Genomic DNA, 20,835 nt, shown 5'->3' with positions numbered 1-20,835 from the left:
ACATCATTACTGTAAGATATACAGTACATTCCATTCAGTTACCTTTTTCAATGGGGTGATTGACTGATAACAAGTGTTCATATTTTGCACATCAAGTGTCAATTAGTGTAGCTATGGTGTAAGTTTATGAGGAGCAAGTGTTATCCACTGTGAGAAGATTATTTTGTTTTGTAGACATGAGTTACACAAAAGATTTTTGATGTTTGTGTAGAGAATTGTAACTTCAGTGAGAGAATTGTGTGATTGCTGTTGGTTTGATGAAAGGAATTTTGATTCTAAATAGTGGGTTTAGCGATTGAGAAAAACTGTAATGCTAAATTCCTGTGATCTTCAAGTAATGAGCCTCCAAGTGGTTGATGGTGTTCAGCCTCACGCTAGTCTTTGAAATCGTTCTTAAATCCACAACTGTTGCTCTAAAATGTCCTGGAACATTACCTAAAAAGGTTCTGTGTGAGAGAACCAGTCTTGTATGACTGTTTCCATGGCCATTAATCTTCACACACACACCACACACACACACACACACACACACACACGCACACACACACACACACACACACACCACACACACACACACACACACACACACACACACACACGCACACACACACACACACACACACACACACACACACACGCACACACACACACACACACACACACACACACACACACACACACACACACACACACACACACACACAGGCTCCTGTCGATTAGCCAGCACTCTCCCATGACCCTTTGCTCCTGTCCTCACCAGGAGGGGTTGAGGATAACGTGCTAGCACAGCACGGCTCTAATTTAATGAGGTAGAGTGGTGTCTGTGTGTGTGTGTGTGTGTGTGTTGTGTGTGTGTGTGTGTGTGTGTGTGTGTGTGTGTGTGTGTGTGTGTGTGTGTGTGTGTGTGTGTGTGTGTGTGTGTGTGTGTGTGTGTGTGTGTGTGTGTGTGTGTGCTGTGTGTGTGTGTGTGTGTGTGTGTGTGTGTGTGTGTGCTGTGTGTGTGTGTGTGTGTGTGTGTGTGTGTGTGTGTGTGTGTGTGTGTGTTGTGTGTTGTGTGTGTGCTGTGTGTGTGGTTGTGTGTGCTGTGTGTGTGTGTGTGTGTGTGTGTGTGTGTGTGTGTGCGTGTGCGTGTGCGTGTGTTGTGTGTGTCTGTGCGTGTGTGTGTGTGTGTGTGTGTGTGTGTGTGTGTGTGTGTGTGTGTGTGTGTGTGTGTGTGTGTGTGTGTGTGCGTGTGTGTCTGTGCGTGTGTGTGTGTGTGTGTGTGTGTGTGTGTGTGTGTGTGTGTGTGTGTGTGTGTGGCACGGTCCTTCACTAAATGTCCCCTAGATGACTCAGTAATTGGTCCTTGACACGGCTCCTCTCTATCTGCTCTGTGAGGATCCAGACTCCTCGTGTTCCTCCATATTCAGCCAGCTCACACAGGGGGCCGCGCTTCATCCCCAGCACAGCATCACTTTGTCGGGGGGGCTTAAGGCACAGGGGTCTCCTCATACCGACCTTCTCTCAGCTGTTTAATAACGGGGATGTGTTTGTGTTATGTCCTGAGGTGCCTTAGGCTCGTCTGTGTGTGAGAGTAACACACTGATGCTGTTTTTACATTACATTACATTTAGCTGACGCTTTTATCCAAAGCGACTTACAATAAGTGCGTTCGACCAGGAAGACACAACCTTGAGGAAAACAGAATCATAAGTACATCAGGCTTCATAGAGCCAATCATTCAAGTGCTACTCAACTGGCTTTAGATAAGCCAGTCCTGTTTTGTTAGTTTTGGCGGGTGTGAACATGATAATTTAAGAATATTAAATATTGGCAGCCGTCACCATATCACTATTGCTGAGCTTCACTATCCCATGTCAATAATGAGTGCCTTACAGGCTCTTTGGTGGACCAGAGCCCAGCCAACATGACTGCCAATGTGTTAACTCTTCACAGAGCAGGACAGCTCACGGAAATGTGCAACGCTCCAAGTTCCTTCTCCGTGATAATGTCTCTCGGTTACCGTGCACACTCTGGAGCCCCTAAAGGACATCTACATGTCTGTGAATGAAGTAAATGAACCTCATTCTGGGGCAGCAATCCATGTTCCTGTATCATTGATGCCTTGACTTATGTGTCAGGTGTATTTGTGTATTTTCCTAATGGGCTTCTAAATGAGGCATGCAGCATCTAAGGAAAGGGTACCGAACACATCTCTTCTGAATTATGTCTCAACAGAGTTCCCAAAATAGTGAAACTGTACAGCGGAGATAAGATTGACGGACCACTTTCATGAGCACATTTATCCTGCTTTCATTACAATGAAAAAGACATGGGTGTTTAATTGCCCAGTATAGTCTTTGCTTTAGCGCCATTCAAGGAAGTGCTTGCCCCAGGCCCTAAACTACTGAGATGGATAATCGGCCCAACAGTACTCTGTAACTCAGGTTCAGAGACAGCCTTGGTGAATTAAAGTGCTTTATTGTATTACAAGTTTGCCTCAATCCAGACATATGAAAACAGAGCATGTTCAGTGGTATGTGGATATGTGATTATAAACTCAGACAACAGCTTATATCAGAACAGTGCACATTGTGTTAGATTGACAACACAAAGCAGGAAACTAAACCCCTCTGCAGTTCTCCAGACAGTCAGCATCATTCAGCAGACACCACGCAGCATACAGCAGTGCATGGAGAATAGCATTGGGCTTCATGAGTGTGAATGTGTCTGTTCTCTTTACACCAATTGAGATGGTCTTTGCTGCAGAAAGAAAAAGGACAAACGGTTTACAATTGAGATGCAGGGAGCAGGAGGGAGATGGCAAGAGAGCTGATCGTTTACAGGCGCGCGGCTGGGTGCACACACACACACACGCGCGCGCACACACACACACACACACACACACACACAGTGAAACAGAGTAAACACGTAGGTGGTAGACCGAGGTTAGAGGTGTATTGGGTTATGTCAGATGGTCTGCTGGTGGCTCACTGTGAAATGTACACACCCTTCACTGTATCTTCCCCTAGTGATTGTGTATGATTCTATAATACACTGAAAAAGGCTGTTGGATTCACATGATTTCAACATCGGTTGCACATATTAAAAACATGTGTACTCAAAACTATTCCATTATGTTAAAGACACACAACTATGTTATGTCAAAGAAACATGAAATTGTTATGTTCATTTGAACATTTCCTTTAATATTAGGTATATTCATTTACCCTATGTTTAGCCAACATGACTTTTTAATGTTCATTTTAGGCTTTTAATATGCTCAGTATATTTCATGTGTACCTGTTAAAGCCACATGAATGTTTTGTTTAAACTACATGCTATAGTTTTCTGTTTAATCTACCTAGTGCTCAACGGGTACATAAGATTATGTATTTCATGTGAATAGAGGCATGTCGTACATTCTTCAACAGGATCCATCCTAATCTCTTATCTACAGCATTTATCACAACATTTTAAAACAAATAGTCAATAAACACAAACACATTTCTTTGAACAACATTCATGTAACAATATTAACAACCACCACACATCCAGATGATCTTTTGTTTCTCCATCATGCAGCCAGGAGAATTAACAAATACATTGAAGATAAAGAAATAGAAGAAATAGAAAATGTTTGTGATGCATGTACATATACATTATTGTGTTAGAACACAGCAAGCAAGCTTAAAGGAAACTATTCTCCCGACCAAATTAAAGGTTTATTGGGCCAGATGGCAAAGGAAGGCTTATTTTTGTAACTCATTCATAGTAAATAATTAACAGAAAATGTCAACGCCTAGCAGAAAAAAGGAAATGTTCTTGCAAATCCATATTGAAATAGTAACCTGCTAATATGAAAGGGCACTTTAATGCAAAAAAGCAATGGCATTGCTTTGGAAAAATACATGAAAGTATAATAATGGCCTGGTTTCTCACCACATACTGTATTACAAATAAAAACAAGAACTGATATTTTGAAGTAGCGCAATAAGTACATTCTGAAACACATGAACCCAGGAAAAACACACATTTCTGAAACATGCAAATCAAACAAAAAGCATGAGCAAAGGAAGTGCAAGAAGACAGTTGTATCGATGAAAGTCCAGTATGAATGCTGTAAAAGTGCACACTGGTCCATGGCAACAGCTCAGTCAGACAGTTTGTTTTGAAACGCTTGGGCTTTCTTGGAGAGCATGTTGCCGTCTAGCTCCATTAACATTTGCTGGAGCACTTCGAACGTGCACTTCAGTTTAGGGGGGTAGTTCAGGTTCATGTACATTAGTCCAAACAGCATGGGAGCAGCTAATGCAATGTTGTCCACATCAGTTAGTACCTGTTGGCCTTCCAGGACAATCTGTCCTCTGGTCTCCTCTGTCCTCTGGTCTCCTCTGTCCTCTGGTCCCCGGGTCTCATCTGGTCTCCTCTGTCCTCTGGTCTCCTCTGTCCTCTGGTCTCCTCTGGTCTCATCTGGTCTCCTCTGTCCTCTGGTCTCATCTGTCCTCTGGTCTCATCTGTCCTCTGGTCTCCTCTGTCCTCTGGTCTCATCTGGTCTCCTCTGTCCTCTGGTCTCATCTGTCCTCTGATCTCCTCTGTCCTCTGGTCTCCTCTGTCCTCTGGTCTCCTCTGTCCTCTGGTCTCATCTGTCCTCTGGCCTCATCAGTCCTCTGGTCTCATCTGTCCTCTGGTCTCATCAGTCCTCTGGTCTCATCTGTCCTCTGGTCTCATCTGTCCTCTGGTCTCCTCTGTCCTCTGGTCTCATCAGTCCTCTGGTCTCATCAGTCCTCTGGTCTCCTCTGTCCTCTGGTCTCATCTGTCCTCTGGTCTCCTCTGTCCTCTGGTCTCATCTGTCCTCTGGTCTCATCTGTCCTCTGGTCTCATCAGTCCTCTGGTCTCATCTGTCCTCTGGTCTCATCTGTCCTCTGGTCTCCTCTGTCCTCTGGTCTCATCTGTCCTCTGGTCTCCTCTGTCCTCTGGTCTCATCAGTCCTCTGGTCTCATCTGTCCTCTGGTCTCATCTGTCCTCTGGTCTCCTCTGTCCTCTGGTCTCATCAGTCCTCTGGTCTCCTCTGTCCTCTGGTCTCATCTGTCCTCTGGTATCATCAGTCCTCTGGTCTCATCTGTCCTCTGGTCTCATCTGTCCTCTGGTCTCATCTGTCCTCTGGTCTCCTCTGTCCTCTGGTCTCATCAGTCCTCTGATCTCCTCTGTCCTCTGGTCTCATCTGTCCTCTGGTATCATCAGTCCTCTGGTCTCATCTGTCCTCTGGTCTCATCTGTCCTCTGGTCTCCTCTGTCCTCTGGTCTCCTCTGTCCTCTGGTCTCATCAGTCCTCTGGTCTCCTCTGTCCTCTGGTCTCCTCTGTCCTCTGGTCTCATCTGTCCTCTGGTCTCCTCTGTCCTCTGGTCTCCTCTGTCCTCTGGTCTCATCTGTCCTCTGGTCTCCTCTGTCCTCTGGTCTCCTCTGTCCTCTGGTCTCCTCTGTCCTCTGGTCTCATCAGTCCTCTGGTCTCCTTTGTCCTCTGGTCTCATCTGTCCTCTGGTCTCATCAGTCCTCTGGTCTCATCTGTCCTCTGGTCTCATCAGTCCTCTGGTCTCCTCTGTCCTCTGGTCTCATCTGTCCTCTGGTATCATCAGTCCTCTGGTCTCATCTGTCCTCTGGTCTCATCTGTCCTCTGGTCTCCTCTGTCCTCTGGTCTCCTCTGTCCTCTGGTCTCATCAGTCCTCTGGTCTCCTCTGTCCTCTGGTCTCATCTGTCCTCTGGTCTCATCTGTCCTCTGGTCTCATCTGTCCTCTGGTCTCCTCTGTCCTCTGGTCTCATCTGTCCTCTGGTCTCCTCTGTCCTCTGGTCTCCTCTGTCCTCTGGTCTCATCAGTCCTCTGGTGTCCTCTGTCCTCTGGTCTCATCTGTCCTCTGGTCTCATGGTGGAATTGTGTTTGACGACATAAAGTCCCACTGTAGTCCCCTGAATGGACCGCAGAATACGTCTTCAACTTCTGCCTGCAGAGCGCACAGTCACAAAGGGAACAGAGTGAGATCTAACAAATCAATACATAAATATACCCATTACTAAGTCCCTGTGTTTAACAAGTACATGTGGTCAGATGTCAGTACTTTGAAGCCTTCTTGTTATCTGATATACTCCTGTCTGACCTGATAAAAATGTTTCATTTCCTGTATCCGTTTTAAATTAAAAGCCCTCTAGCTTTTCAGTATAGTCTGGCTGTTAAACAATAAATACATATTTTAAAGCCCAACAAAAAATTCAAAAGGTCAAATATGACTTCTACTGACCACAAACTCTCATTGAGGTGCACACGCAGCCCCTTGAGGAGACAATCCCGGCCTAAATCGACATCATCAACCTAAGTGAAGGGGGATAAGAAAATAAAGAATCTGTTTTGCTCAATGAAATGTGGACACTACTGACTCGATGTATATTAATGAATGAATTCTTACTTGAGTCATGTTTGACATAATACAGTTCAGACGCTGGCCTATCTGTCCTCCTCTCTTCTCAACAACCTTCAGAAGTGTGTCAGATAGCACATCCAGCTGAGAGAGAGAGCTCTTGATTGGAGGGGCAGGGTTGTTATGCTATGTTATAGGTAACATAGCTAGGAACAACTTCATGACATGCTACTCAAGCTAGAATGATAACAAACCACAGGTGCGCTACCTAACAGGTCCGTGGCGCAACACACTCTCTATAACACAGTGAATGATGTCCCGTAATGTTCCTCCACAAAAGCAAGCAACTGCCGGACTTAAGCTCTACAAATACTCACTCTAAAAACACGCTAAACACAAGTCAATCAATATACACTCACCTTATGATTTGCATGGCTTTATCCTAGCTAACACCAGTGAGGGAATGACAATGTTTACACATTGACAGCTGTATTTACGTTGCTCGTTGTAATGACAAATGTGAACTCAGCTTTTTGCAAACAATGCGTCTTGTGATAACCCGTAACTATGACGAACATTTGATGACATTAAATCACTTTTAATAACGTTGACCTTGTAGAGATCTCCTCGGAACAGAACCAGCTTACTCCTCCGATGCGGGAAGAACATATGGTGGACCCCTCCCCCCCTCTTTGTTTAAAAAAGAAAAGCTTCAACATTTTGAAATAAAGAATTGTTTGCAATTTGTTCTGCTTTTCATCTTGTCCATTAAAACGCCATATTGGTGAAGTTAAATTAAGAAACTATTAGAAGTAGGGTTTTGAGTCCGACCATTTTGAGCTGAGTAATCGGCTGCAGAGCAAGCTGTGACGTATGTGCTCAGTGGGAGGAGTTACAGAGATAAACATAACTTTTTTCTTATTCTTAACATGATTGAGACTTATAGAACGTACACCCCTCAAGATTAAAATAGTTCTACGTGATTGATTGATGTTTCGATGAGAAACATCAATACATTCTTTGCATATTTGCAAATTGAACAACCCCACTTTCCCCCTTTTTTCAGTGTAGTTTACATTCTACTCTACGTGTACTACTTTATATGTGTGTGTGTTGTATCGTCTTGATTTTTCACTCTTCACTGGCCTCTTGTTCCCTCTTCTCCTAACTTTTGTATCTCTTTTCGTTGCGCTGACTGTATTTTCCCATGCCGTCTCTCTGGCTCTATTATTTTCTCTCCTGGTCTCTAGCGATGCACCTGTTTGGTCTGAACTGGCAGCTTCAGGAGAGTGAGGGATACGGAGCATTTGAAAATGGAGGAGGGGGAAGAGATACAACTCCCAACACCTTCATGGTGTCTACAGACAACGGTGAGTTCCTACTTAAATACTTTTTGAACCCTTTATTCTGAATGGAAAGAAAGCACACACATATATGAAAGCTTCAGTTACATTTCCTTTTAGAAAAATGTATGACACAGTAAGGAGAAAGAAACTTATTCTCAGGTAACACCCATATGAAACAGAACTGTAAACAGATGTACTTGTTCTTTATGGATATTTTAATCACTCCCTTTTTAAACTGTATTCTTGTGTTACTGTCCTATAGTATTTCATACCCGTTTTTCATGTATTCTCTTATTCTTTAATAACTATAATGATCATATAAAGGTGTTCCTCGCAAATACTTGTTTACATAAATGGTGACCAAACCGTTTGAGACCCACTGAGATAAGTTAACCTACACGAAAGTGAACTATCTAAACACAGAGTCCTCGAGCTCAGTGTTTTTCAAAGTGGGGGCCCCGACCCCCCGGGGGGCCGCCAGGGGGCGCCAGGGCGGTCACTCAAAGTTTGAGGGAAAAGGGATTTTATTTATTTTTTCTCAAATGGACTTGACTGGTCTCGTTGTGTGGGTGTGTGTTCAGATGGGGCACTGGGGTTATGACAGGCAAAGAAAGCGGAGTGACAGCTTCGATCAGGCAGAAGGCCCCAAATGTAGTGGCAACACACTGCATGCTCCATCGGGAGGCACTTGTACACATCATTTAAAAAAAAAAAAAATTGCAACAGGGGGGTCCCCGCCAGAGGATAATGCTATATGGGGGTCCTTGGCATGGCAAAGTGTAGGAACCCCTGCTCTAGCTCACTGAGCTGACGTTATAAGAGCCTCTCAGTCTGATAGGAGAGGACTCTCCTCCACCTTGGTGTAGAAACTGCTCTTTATACCCGTTAGCATAGCTAGCTAACCAGATGCTAACAACAACATTTCACGTTACCACTGCGCACTCACAAAATGTGCTCGTGCCACACACACACAGAGCCGAGCTTGAATGAAACACAGAGACCCAGAAGTAGGCTACTTGTACTGTACTGTATATCGTATTATTTTCGATGGCTTTACTGTATAATCAGTGTAACAGATGGACAGATCGCCACTGGGCTCTCATCTAAACACACAGCCACGTAATGATAACAAAACAAAGGTCAGGGTCATTGGTCAAGCAACACACCAATCAGAGAGCAGCAGTGAGCACACCTCAGGCTGTGTTTCGTGTTTGCATTCTTTATTTCTGATTTATTTCACACAAACAACTTTTTGTGGAAACGTTTTCACTTATATGATTACAAAAAATAAAAATAAGTGGCACCCTGCGTTGGGGGGGGCACAGTGACTCATTTGAGGGGGCATGGCCCGCGAATGACCCCCGATGACGCCGACCCTGGGAATAGTACAAATTAGTACAAAGTGTTCATCATCATCATCATCATCATCATCATCATCATCATCATCATCATCATCATCATCATTTTCAATAACCACTGCATCTGTTGGTAGACTCCTGATAGCAGGCGCAGATAGACTTTAGCACCTGCCTTTGCCTTCCTATTAGTGTGCCCAAATGTACTTTTTTTGCGCACATGTAACCCATGCCACAAAAGGTAAACTCCTGTGTGATGAACCCTTAGCAAATCATAACACATCGTTTTCAACACAGAAGTGCCTTTGCCAGAATGCAGCCGCAACACAGTGGGCAGGCAATACTGCAGGTGCTCCTCAGACACGAGGTGACCGTTGTGTGGAGAGAGACCTGCCGCTTAATGGTTCAAATATATATAACTCATATAAAACCGTAATAACTCATCTTATCTTGTTTGTGCAGATCCGATAAGTAATAAGGGTATTTTACCTTGAGTTCTGTGCTAATTGCATTTCGCTCAGGGCTAGTTCAGAGCCTTTGTTATCGTTTAGCTAAACATGGTTAATATTGTCTGAAAGCTGAGTTTCTTCCCGTTAAGTGAGAATGACACATTCATAGTTTATTAAATGTCAAGAAGCCCTCAGACGCTGTTTCTTGCAAGATGTTGCATTTTGCCCCCGCCCGCGGGGCCGTGGGGTTTACCTGGTTAAGAGCACAATAGAGTAATACTCATTGTTATTCAATGTTTGTGTGGGTTTGTGTGTGAATACCAGTCCAAGCCTGTTAGTTAGAGAGAGGCCAGTAATGTGTGTGTTTGTGTGTGTGTGTGTGTGTGTGTGTGTGTGTGTGTGTGCGTGCGTGCGTGCGTGCGTGCGTGCGTGTGTTAGAAATAGAGGGAGATGTGTGTGCCTCCGAGCTGGGTTTTAAGACTTGTGTCCAAAGTTTCAGCTCATATTAGTGTGACAAATGTGCTTAACGTCTAGACTGCACACACACACACACACACACACACACACACACACACACACACACACACACACACACACCCACGCACACATCCAGTGTTGGTTTACTGCCCAGATGTCATGACTTAAGCTGTGAGAGTGTAATGTTATGAACAGGAAGCTCGATGACATGTTAAACTTTGAACAGTGTGGAACCATTCCAGCTCCATCGTGCACATGCTGGATTGAAACTAGAGAAATGAATGCCCGCCTACTCGTTTTTAATTGTAGATTCCCATTTATCTTTGCAGAGTTACATATTAGACTTTTGAACCAATAAATGTGGCAGTTGATGGGCACATTAGCAATTTTATAAAAGGCAACAATACCAGTTTGAATGGTAAATACAGTTTGGATATTATGGTTAAATGTGTTGCCCTTTTGAATAGATCAATCTGCAGATAACAGCCCTTTGCTACAGCTTCGGTCAATGCTTCATGTGTGCTCAATTATAATATGACCTTTGCAGGAATAGTTTGACATGAGTGAGAAGCAGAAATAACATGCTTTACATTTTGTTTTTATTTGTCTTTGCAGGAAAAATGTTTCTTCTAGAGAACAACACCATAGACACGGGGGAGGTGGATGTGGGGAGGCGAGCCATACAAGATGTCCCCCCAGGTTAGTGACACACACACACACACACACACACACACACACACACACACACACACACACACACACACACACACACACACACACACACACACACACACACACACAGTATAAGCTGCCGTGCCATTTGTAAACAAAGTATATTGTGCAGAAGCAGAATGCACCCCTAACTGTGCTGCCATCAGCGCATGCTGCTCTTTGGCTTTTAACAAATACATACATTTTATATATTATTTATATGAGCTTCTTTGCAAATCAATCGAGTAAATAAATACCCGGGCCTATCACACGTGACATATTGATTATTATAATTATCATATAATCCAAGCCACACTTGTGCATCAGTTATCAGTCTATAAAGTGACCCTCTGAAACAGGGGTTCCCAACCTTTTTTCCCAAGAGCCCCCCCAAATGACTCCTGTTGGAAGTTGCGCCCCCCCCCCCCCGCCCCCCCCCACACACACGGGGTGGGGGGGAAACAGCGGTAATTAAAGTTTAAAAGTCTCAAAATGCTACAACTACTGTCACAAACTGGATGAATGTGAAGTGTGTTGTTAAAGGAGGATGAAAGCGTAATGAAGGAGCACTATTGGAGCGACTTTGATGGTTATTGGACTCAGGATTCATTCACCTGGATTCCCGCTGTATGAAGAAACTAAAGGACGGCGCAAGTGGAATTCACAAAGGGATTAAACTGTTTAAAACACATGTTCAAAGTAAGCCTGATTTTGCCGATGTGTTTATGTGGATTCAAAAGTTGTAAATAATCTACAAAATGGAGGAGACCGATCTGATCGGAGCAACTGACAAATAATCCAACTGAAACCGGCATGGACAATGACTGTTTTAAAAATGCGCTTATCCAGACAAGCCCGGTTTGGACACTTTACGGGCAGAAGAAACATTTCTATAGAAAGATTAATAATAACTAATAATTAATAACGCGTTAACGCAAAAAAAATTAACGCCACTAATTATTTTAACGCGATTAAAACACCATCTACAAGCCGATGCTGACAGCCCCGCTCCTGCTGCCCGCTTGCAGCAGACCACACTTCCACGCTCACCGGCAGGCACCGACTGGCCATCGGGAGGACCGGGAGGGTGTGTGTATGTGTGGCGCGAGTGAGCAAGAGAGAGACCTTACGTGCATTGTTGTTGTTAGCAGCGGGTGCTAGCTAGCTGCGCTAACGGATATAAGGAGCTGTTTCAATGAAAACAGAGGAGCGACATTTCACCACAACTGCGCCGAGCACTTGACTTGATGCAGGAAGCAGACAGTGGGACATTGTACGAGAAGTCAGCACACTCAGCACAGATAGTGCAACATGATTGCAGCGTCCAGGCAGCTCCCGTTCGAGCATATGCCTTGAGTTGCACATAGCTCCAACGATCCAACACACACACACACACACACACACACACACACACACACACACACACACACACACACACACACACACACACACACACACACACAGTATGAGAGAGGTTCCAGGTTGTTGTGTTTAATATTCATGAGAATATTTGTCATTGTTCAAATGATAATAAACATTAGCATAAAGCATATTTGTCCACTCATATGTTGATAAGAGTAAAAACTTGAAAAATATTCCTCTAAGGTACATTTAGAACAGATCAAAAATGTGCGATTAATTTGCGATTAATCGCGATTAACTATGGACAATCATGCGATTAATCGCGATTAAATATTTTAATCGACTGACAGCCCTAATTGCTTTACAATTATATAAAAAAAGTCTAAATATGATATTTGGCCTCAAATCATCTGAGGCCTGGCGCCCCCCCTGCGATCTTTGGCGCCCCCCCAAGGGTGGAGCGCCCCCCAGGTTGGGAACCACTGCTCTAAAACGAATGAAGTCTTATGCATCAGTCCCACCATAAATCCTTCCTTTGGCATCATTCTGCTTTCTACTGAAAGGAACTACAGCAGACATCACATTCATATGTATTCAAGGTTATGTTCTAATAACCATGAGCTACGAGCAATGCATGAAAATGAAGAAGCGCTCTACACACTGTATATGATGTTATGAAGTGGTTGTAAGATCAGTTTAGCAGTTTGAAATGGAATGCATCTGATGTTTAAAGCCTGGAACATGTCGGTGAATAAACGTCAGTATGCTGCTTCTTGTCAGCAGTTCCAGGAGAGGAGGATCTATAAGAGATGAATAATTAATCTCAACACACTGACACAGAAATAACTAAAGAAAGTGTGAATAATGATTTTGAATGTCTGCATGCATTGGAGATGGGAGTATCTCAAATCAGGGACTTTTTCATTGTGCTTTTGTGTGAGTGTGTGGATGTGTACGGTGTCGAGAGAGGACATCAAGGGCTGTGTTCATCTTCAAATTGCTGATTTGTATCTCCTTCTTCACCCAAGGTGTGTTTTGGAGGTCCCAGCTATATATTGATCAGCCACAGTTTTTGAAATTCAACATCTCCGTGCAGAAGGATGCTCTTGTTGGAGTCTATGGACGCAAAGGCCTGCCGCCCTCACACACACAGGTTGGTAACACAAACATAAGCACATGCTAGTGCATGCAAATCAAATGATGTGCTCATTTATGAAGAGCTCTGGCAAGTTCATGGAGGCTCCACTTGAACCAGACCTAGTTCTTCCAGCCTCAAGGCCGTTCCGACAGCCCCCCTCCTCTGTGATACCTGATGGCTGTGGAGCAGCTGGTCTCATGTCACCTCATGTCTCCACGATCGCACCAGACCTGACCTGCTAACATATCTGTCTCACTTTCAACATGGCACAGGTGTGAAATAAATGGAGTCAGATGAATGTAAAGCCTGCAGCGGCACGGTTAGACCTGTAGTCATCAACTCTCATGCATAAAGAAGAAACATGGTTCAATAAATGGAACGTTAAAGACCACGTTTTAAGTTCTGAGGGGGATACAGTTCATGTATATCAGATCCTCACAGAAGCTACTGTCTACTACTAAATAAAAACCTGGATTCAATCCGGCACAACCCTCGGCAGAAGCTAGAGCGGTGTTTGCATCTCCGGAATGAACTCTTATCATGTTTTAGGATCCGACACAGCGTTTCAGAAATCCTGTCTTCGACCATCCAGAGTCCTCTGTCCTCTGATTTGACCAAACACCTAAAGTGATAACACAAACATTCTGCCTGCCCAAATGTCAAGACCCCAAATCCCTCTTTCAACTTTGCAAGTGTGTCTAGGAAGTGCTTAATGGCTCTTGGTTAATAATGAAGAAGATAAGCTCCCTACACAGCTAAAATACCATTTGACTGAACTTACACCTCGGTGTGATAATCATCAAGCTTATCTGTGAGAGACACACACTGCCCCCTATCACAGCTCAATGCTAGCACCTTCCATAATAGACAATGGTGGGTATGAGTGTGTGTGTGTGTGTGTGTGTGTGGGTGTGTGTGTATGTGTGTGTGTGTGCGTGCGTGCGTGCGTGCGTGCGTGCGTGCGTGCGTGCGTGCGTGCGTGTGTGTGTGCGTGCGTGCGTGCGTGCGTGTGTGTGTGAGAGAGAGAGAGAGAGAGTCCTTGTTATAGCCTTCTCCATCAATCTCATCAAGCTTGTTTTTTTCTGTTAAGGAAAAAGTAGACATTTAGTTTGAACATTTTAAAATAGGAATTATGCTAATGAGCGCATAATAACATCTGTTGCTACTGTTAATGCATGCTGTTTAACTGAGTTGTATCATATTAAAATAAAATAACTATCAACACCGTTTACACTGTATATATTCATCTGTTTATAGCCTATTTATAATTATTCTATTAATAAAAATTCCATGTATAATTATTCTCATTATGTAGACTCCTGCTCCTATTTTGCACTTCTGGTCAGATGCCTAAACTTACATTTCGTCACTAGTACATGTACTATGACAATAAATGACAATAAAGTTGAATCTGAATCTGAACACACAGACAGAATCAATTAACATTTATAAATAAAACTAAAGTCATAAGAACTATAGTCAGCTAACTTTAACCCCTTTAACCCCCATATTCTGTGTGTGTGTTTAGGAATTAAACTTTAAACATATATACCAACAACACATTTCATGGAAATCCATTCAATAGTGATTAAGATATGGACCATGTGGGTTTAATAAGTTGACAGATGTCCGAGATCAAAGGTCAGCGTTGCCATATTCCATAATGCTCTGGCTGTCATAAATAATCATAAGAAACTGAATTGAAATATGGCCAATTGTTAACATGGACTGTTAGACTGACCACAGTTCCTTTATCTGGACCGCTGTCTGGGATACTTATCTGTTCACCTTGAGGTACTTGTTTGTTTGTCAAATATATAATCCTAATGTTTTCTTGTGTATTTTTGTCTTTCAGTACGACTTTGTGGAGCTTCTGGACGGCAGCCGCCTCATTTCCAAAGACAAGCGGTCGCTCAGTGACACGGATGCAGGACATGCTCACGAGGAGGGGTCCACAGGGGGGGCCCGACACACACGCTCTGTGAACGTGCACGGGGCCGGCTTCATCCAGTACCTGGACACGGGGATCTGGCACCTGGCCATGTACAACGACGGGCGCAACACAGAACAAGTCTCCTATAACACTATCGCTATAGGTGAGGGGGGGGGGGTGTTCACAGTGATGCCTGAAAGAGTTACTGACGACACAGACAATGCAAGAGAACGTTATTAATGTGGCAGCTTGTCATGACAGTCATTCACATAATAACTTTATAATTATAACAACAGACCCAGACCTGCTTTAGGATACCAACATATGTTTTTGTTGCCTACATAAGTGTGTGTGTGTGTGTGTGTGTGTGTGTGTGTGTGTGTGTGTGTGTGTGTGTGTGTGTGTGTGTGTGTGTGTGTGTGTGTGTGTGTGTGTGTGTGTGTGTGTGTGTGTGTGTGTGTGTGTGTGTGTGTGTGTGTGTGTGTGTGTGTGTGTGTGTGTGTGTGTGTGTGTGTGTGTGTGTGTGTGTGTGTGTGGAGCCAGCAGTGATGTGTAATAGAAAGCGAGAGCTTGAGCAGGAAGAAGGCAGCGCAATAATGGGATGTTAGAAAGTGTTGATTGGACTGACTGGCTGTAACTATAGCAACCGGTGAGGGCCGGTGTATGGTGCTTGTTATTTACAGTTACACATCCAGTCCACCCAATGAACTTACACCCTTAACTCACCTCTCTATCTCCCTTTCCCTCTTTCTCTCTCTCACTCTCACTTCATCTTAATCAGAGTCGATTATGGAGTGTCCTCAGAATTGTCATGGAAACGGGGATTGTCTCTCAGGAATATGTCACTGTTTCCCAGGATTCCTAGGGCCTGACTGCTCTCGAGGTAAACACACAAACACTATAGATGGGAGACAACACTAGTTCCATGATGCCTAGAAGCTGCTCTGTCCCTTATTGCACCTCAAACAATAGTCAGAAGTGACTGTGGCTGCTGCACTAACATATCATCTAGTTTCAGTGTGAGCTGCTGCCGACACTCGTCCACCAGCAGACTGACCATCCATCGCCTATTGATTTAAATTAAACCATAAATCATTGACGTCCGATATTATGATGTATTTGTGTTCCTGTCTGACATTGTAATTGGGCTCCTTGTAGATACACAAGGCACAGTATTATTTTATTCTGCTGTTATTGGAGAAAAGGTCAGACTCTGTCTTACCTAGCAGTCACATGACAGCAGATGGCTGCACCCAAAAGGCGGTGGGCCATGACGTAGAGGGAAAGTGCTCTGGTCTATAGGGGCAGTGACTGGTGGCAGAGTCATGCGCCCTCTGACTGACTGAAGTAGAGGATCTGTATCTGACGTGCTCCTCCCTGCAGCCGCCTGCCCGGTGCTCTGCAGTGGGAACGGCCAGTACTCGCGCGGCCGCTGCCAGTGCTACAGCGGCTGGAAAGGCACTGAGTGTGATGTGCCGGTCAACCAGTGCATCGACATCCACTGTGGAGGACACGGCATCTGCATCGTGGGAGCCTGCATCTGCAACACCGGCTATAAGGGCAATAACTGTGAGGAAGGTAAGAGTAAAGCACAGATGTTGTGACATGATAACACCCTTCTAACACTGCTCTGCATCATGTTACATTTTAGTACTCCCAACTTAATATCCGGAAATCCAATTGTGTGTTGTTCATTGGCTTTTATAAAAGAATGACATCATGCCCAAGTTTTAGCAGATTGATGGAGCCAGCACTGCTCTGTGTTCAATGTGTGAATAGGGCTTCAAGGGGAGCACACATGAACAGACTAAAGAAGCGATTGCCGATCAGAGAGGACTCACCTTCAGCACAGTAGAGTGGGAAATAGATTCCATGGTCAAACTGACACTGAGATGAGAAGTTGTGTGAGAAAGGACGATATGATCCAGTAAAGACATTGAGACGACTGTTCACAGAAGCAGGGAGTCTACTGCTAAATACAAAGCAGCACACAGCTGTGAGGACGGTCAGAATACAGAACAGATGTGAATACCATTGTGCACTGCTCTGCATCGTTTTACATCATGGGTATTGGAAAGTGATTAAGACCTGACTACATGATCAAATATCACCATCAATATTTTATTTAGCAAACATTTATTGCTAAACTTTAGAAATAGTCGTGGTGTAGATGTCACATTTTGCTGTACTGTTTATCAGGAACGTTTTTCCATAATCTGAGTGAATAATTATGTAATCCCCTCATGGTATTAACTCTGGACATGAACTGTCCTCAGGTCTGTGTACTATACTGTCCTCAGGTCCATGTACTGTCCTCAGGTCTGTGTACTATACTGTCCTCAGGCCCATGTACTGTACTGTCCTCAGGTCCATGTACTGTCCTCAGGTCTGTGTACTATACTGTCCTCAGGCCCATGTACTGTCCTCAGGTCTGTGTACTATACTGTCCTCAGGCCCATGTACTGTACTGTCCTCAGGTCCATGTACTGTCCTCAGGTCTGTGTACTATACTGTCCTCAGGCCCATGTACTGTCCTCAGGTCTGTGTACTATACTGTCCTCAGGTCCATGTACTGTCCTCAGGTCTGTGTACTGTACTGTCCTCAGGTCCATGTACTGTCCTCAGGTCTGTGTACTATACTGTCCTCAGGTCTGTGTACTATACTGTCCTCAGGTCCATGTACTATACTGTCCTCAGGTCCATGTACTGTCCTCAGGTCTGTGTACTGTACTGTCCTCAGGTCCATGTACTGTCCTCAGGTCTGTGTACTATACTGTCCTCAGGTCTGTGTACTATACTGTCCTCAGGTCTGTGTACTATACTGTCCTCAGGTCCATGTACTGTACTGTCCTCAGGTCCATGTACTGTCCTCAGGTCTGTGTACTATACTGTCCTCAGGTCCATGTACTGTACTGTCCTCAGGTCCATGTACTGCAGGTTGAAGTCATTTTATAAAGTTTACAAGCAATAATCCCACTGACCTTATGGACGTATCTGCTGAAACCAACCCTAGCTACTGACAGATAGTTTGTTTAGACAGCATTACCACTAAATGCTAAATTAATTAACTCTAATCCATCTCACTTTCACACACACACACACACACACACACACACACACACACACACACACACACACACACACACACACACACACACACACACACACACACACACACACATGCATTTCCTGGAGACTTATCCTAACCTTAACTATAACCAACACATGTCTTACCCTAATCCTAAACCTAACCAAGTCTTCACCCTAACATTAATGATTCCCCTTATGGGGACCTCCAATGTGTCCCCATAAGGGAAGCCAGTCCCCACACGTGACTATGTAAACAGATTTAGGTCCCCACAAGTATAGTAATGCTAGACCACACACACACACACACACACACACACACACACACACACACACACACACACACACACACACACACACACACAATGAGACACAAAGAGACAGACAGACAGACGGCATTGAGAAGGGTACACACATTCAAGTTATTACAAAGGTATGCACATGCTGTGTATACACACACACACATCATTAATCATTTAGGAGTCTCAACAGAACACACACGCACGCACGCACACACACACACACACACACACACACACACACACACGCACACACACACACACACACTGTCTTTTATACGCACTCACAAAGGATTAGTGTGATCGAGGATTTAACTAATCTGGTTACTGTCCCCTGTGATATATGTGTGTGTGTGTGTGTGTGTGTGTGTGTGTGTGTGTGTGTGTGTGTGTGTGTGTGTGTGTGTGTGTGTGTGTGTGTGTGTGTGTGTGTGTGTGTGTGTGTGTGTGTGTGTGTGTGTGTGTGTGTGTGTGTGTGTGTGTGTGTGTGTGTGTGTGTGTGTGTGTGTGTGTGTGTGTGTGTGTGTGTGTGTGCGTGCGTGTGTGTTCTGTTGAGACTCCTAAATGATTAATGATAGTAATGACTGTAAGTTTCTGAATGAAGCCGTCATGCTACATATGACGTTGGTATACAGCCACAAGGCATGATCACAGAAGAAAGCCTGTGATTATAAAGAGCAAGAAGGGAGAGGGGGGGCCGGGCGGTTTTCAGTCCAAATGTATATATTATTTACACAGTAGCCATACATTTCGATTGATTGTATATTTATGAAAGTATTCTAATGCATATGTTATTTTCTCTTTATTCAGAGAAAACCAGTAAAATAACAATCATCATCATCAATGTTCAGAATCTGTCAGTCCATCTGTTTCCTGTGCTGTCTGTACCTGACTGCACAACACAGAGTGGCACCGCAGTCATGTATCAAGGAGCAGTCAAAGCTGCTTGTGTAAGCCTTACTGAGGCAAACGGTAAAACTCAATCATGTCGTGGAAAGAACATCAATCACTAATGTTTAAGAATAGGTTTGATGATCCTTCCAGGTTGTGGAGCTTATTCCCCGGCCGCTCCTTCACTTTAGCAGCACACGCTGAGCCTAAAGCAGCGACACCTCAGAGAAGTGCATCTCAGTGGCTCTGAAGCAGTGTTGATCTAAAACATATTGCATTGGATCAAGGTGACCACAAAAACACACTTTAACTTTTCTTCAACTCCATTTCTCCAAGCTTAGTTTAAACCATAATGATGCTTATGGTTCCAAAGCTTTAACCATCCTAAAATAAATATATCTTTGTGGAGCCTGAACAAATCATCTTGGACTTCAGTCTCGACTACAGTCAGAGTCTAAGCTTGTTCACTGCCCTCTAGTGGACACAGATGTTACATGTTAATGTGTGTGTGTATACCGTATAACCCCCTCTTCCTCTCTCTGCCTGCAGTGGACTGCATCGACCCCAGCTGCTCGGCTCACGGTGTGTGTATTCACGGAGAGTGTCACTGTCAGCCGGGCTGGGGGGGGGCCAGCTGTGAGATAGCTAAGGCCATGTGTCCTGATCAGTGCTCGGCCCACGGCACTCACAACGCAGAGACCAGCACCTGCAGCTGCGACCAGAACTGGACCGGGCCCGACTGCTCTCTCGGTGTGTTACGCGTTCAATGTCTGTCAGTGTGAAGGAGCTCTTTCCATTTGGCTCATTTCTTATAACATCTACATAGATACATAGATACTTTATTCAGCCACAATTGCAAACACATTTTGTCCCAGCAGAGCAGCAGTGTTGTTGAGCATTACACAAGTTACACATATTTAAAAGATACAATAAGATCAAATGTAATACAAATACAAATGTGAAATGAACATTAGCAGCAAACATACTCCTTCACAATAGAAAGGACATATATCACTAGAGTAAATCAATAAAACACAACATAACATAAACAATTGAATAAATATGAGTACTCAATATAATACTATATAATCTCACAAAGCCACAGAAACAGTGGCATAACTATCGACAGTGCAGTTTTATTTTATTTTTGTGGCCCCCAATGGCATTGACCGGTTCACGCAGTCTTCAAAGTGACCAAGCAACATACATTTATTTGTAATTTGTCTGTCCAATGACCTTGCTCCCTTTCATGTCATGTGACGAGCAAACCGTTTAATCAACCTCAAAAGTTATAGCACTTTGGCTCGACCAAAAATCGTTTATAAATGTGCTATATAAATAAAACTTGATTTGATAGGTACTGTAGCTAGCAGCATCAATTTTGGCAACATTATAACAA

At 44.0% G+C, this 20,835-nt stretch overlaps 1 protein-coding gene across 4 annotated transcripts in view; it reads left to right on the top strand.

The window, feature by feature from the left end:
- The window catches only part of tenm3 (teneurin transmembrane protein 3), a 235,705-nt gene that overhangs the window by 132,334 nt on the left and 82,536 nt on the right, over positions 1-20,835 (top strand). For 3 of the 4 annotated variants that reach the window (XM_071202940.1, XM_071202922.1, XM_071202907.1), the window contains 7 exons: positions 7,639-7,758; positions 10,631-10,714; positions 13,117-13,241; positions 15,082-15,322; positions 15,941-16,042; positions 16,543-16,737; positions 19,986-20,186. In XM_071202940.1, coding sequence (XP_071059041.1) covers positions 7,639-7,758; positions 10,631-10,714; positions 13,117-13,241; positions 15,082-15,322; positions 15,941-16,042; positions 16,543-16,737; positions 19,986-20,186 — 1,068 coding nt within the window. The remainder of the gene's footprint in view (positions 1-7,638; positions 7,759-10,630; positions 10,715-13,116; positions 13,242-15,081; positions 15,323-15,940; positions 16,043-16,542; positions 16,738-19,985; positions 20,187-20,835) is intronic. The other variant, XM_071202915.1, reaches the window with a different exon arrangement.

This window comes from Pseudochaenichthys georgianus, chromosome 1, assembly GCF_902827115.2.
Source record: "Pseudochaenichthys georgianus chromosome 1, fPseGeo1.2, whole genome shotgun sequence".
NCBI lineage: Eukaryota > Metazoa > Chordata > Actinopteri > Perciformes > Channichthyidae > Pseudochaenichthys > Pseudochaenichthys georgianus.
Note: the sequence above shows the minus strand (reverse complement) of the source record. Positions and strands in the feature narration are given on the sequence as shown.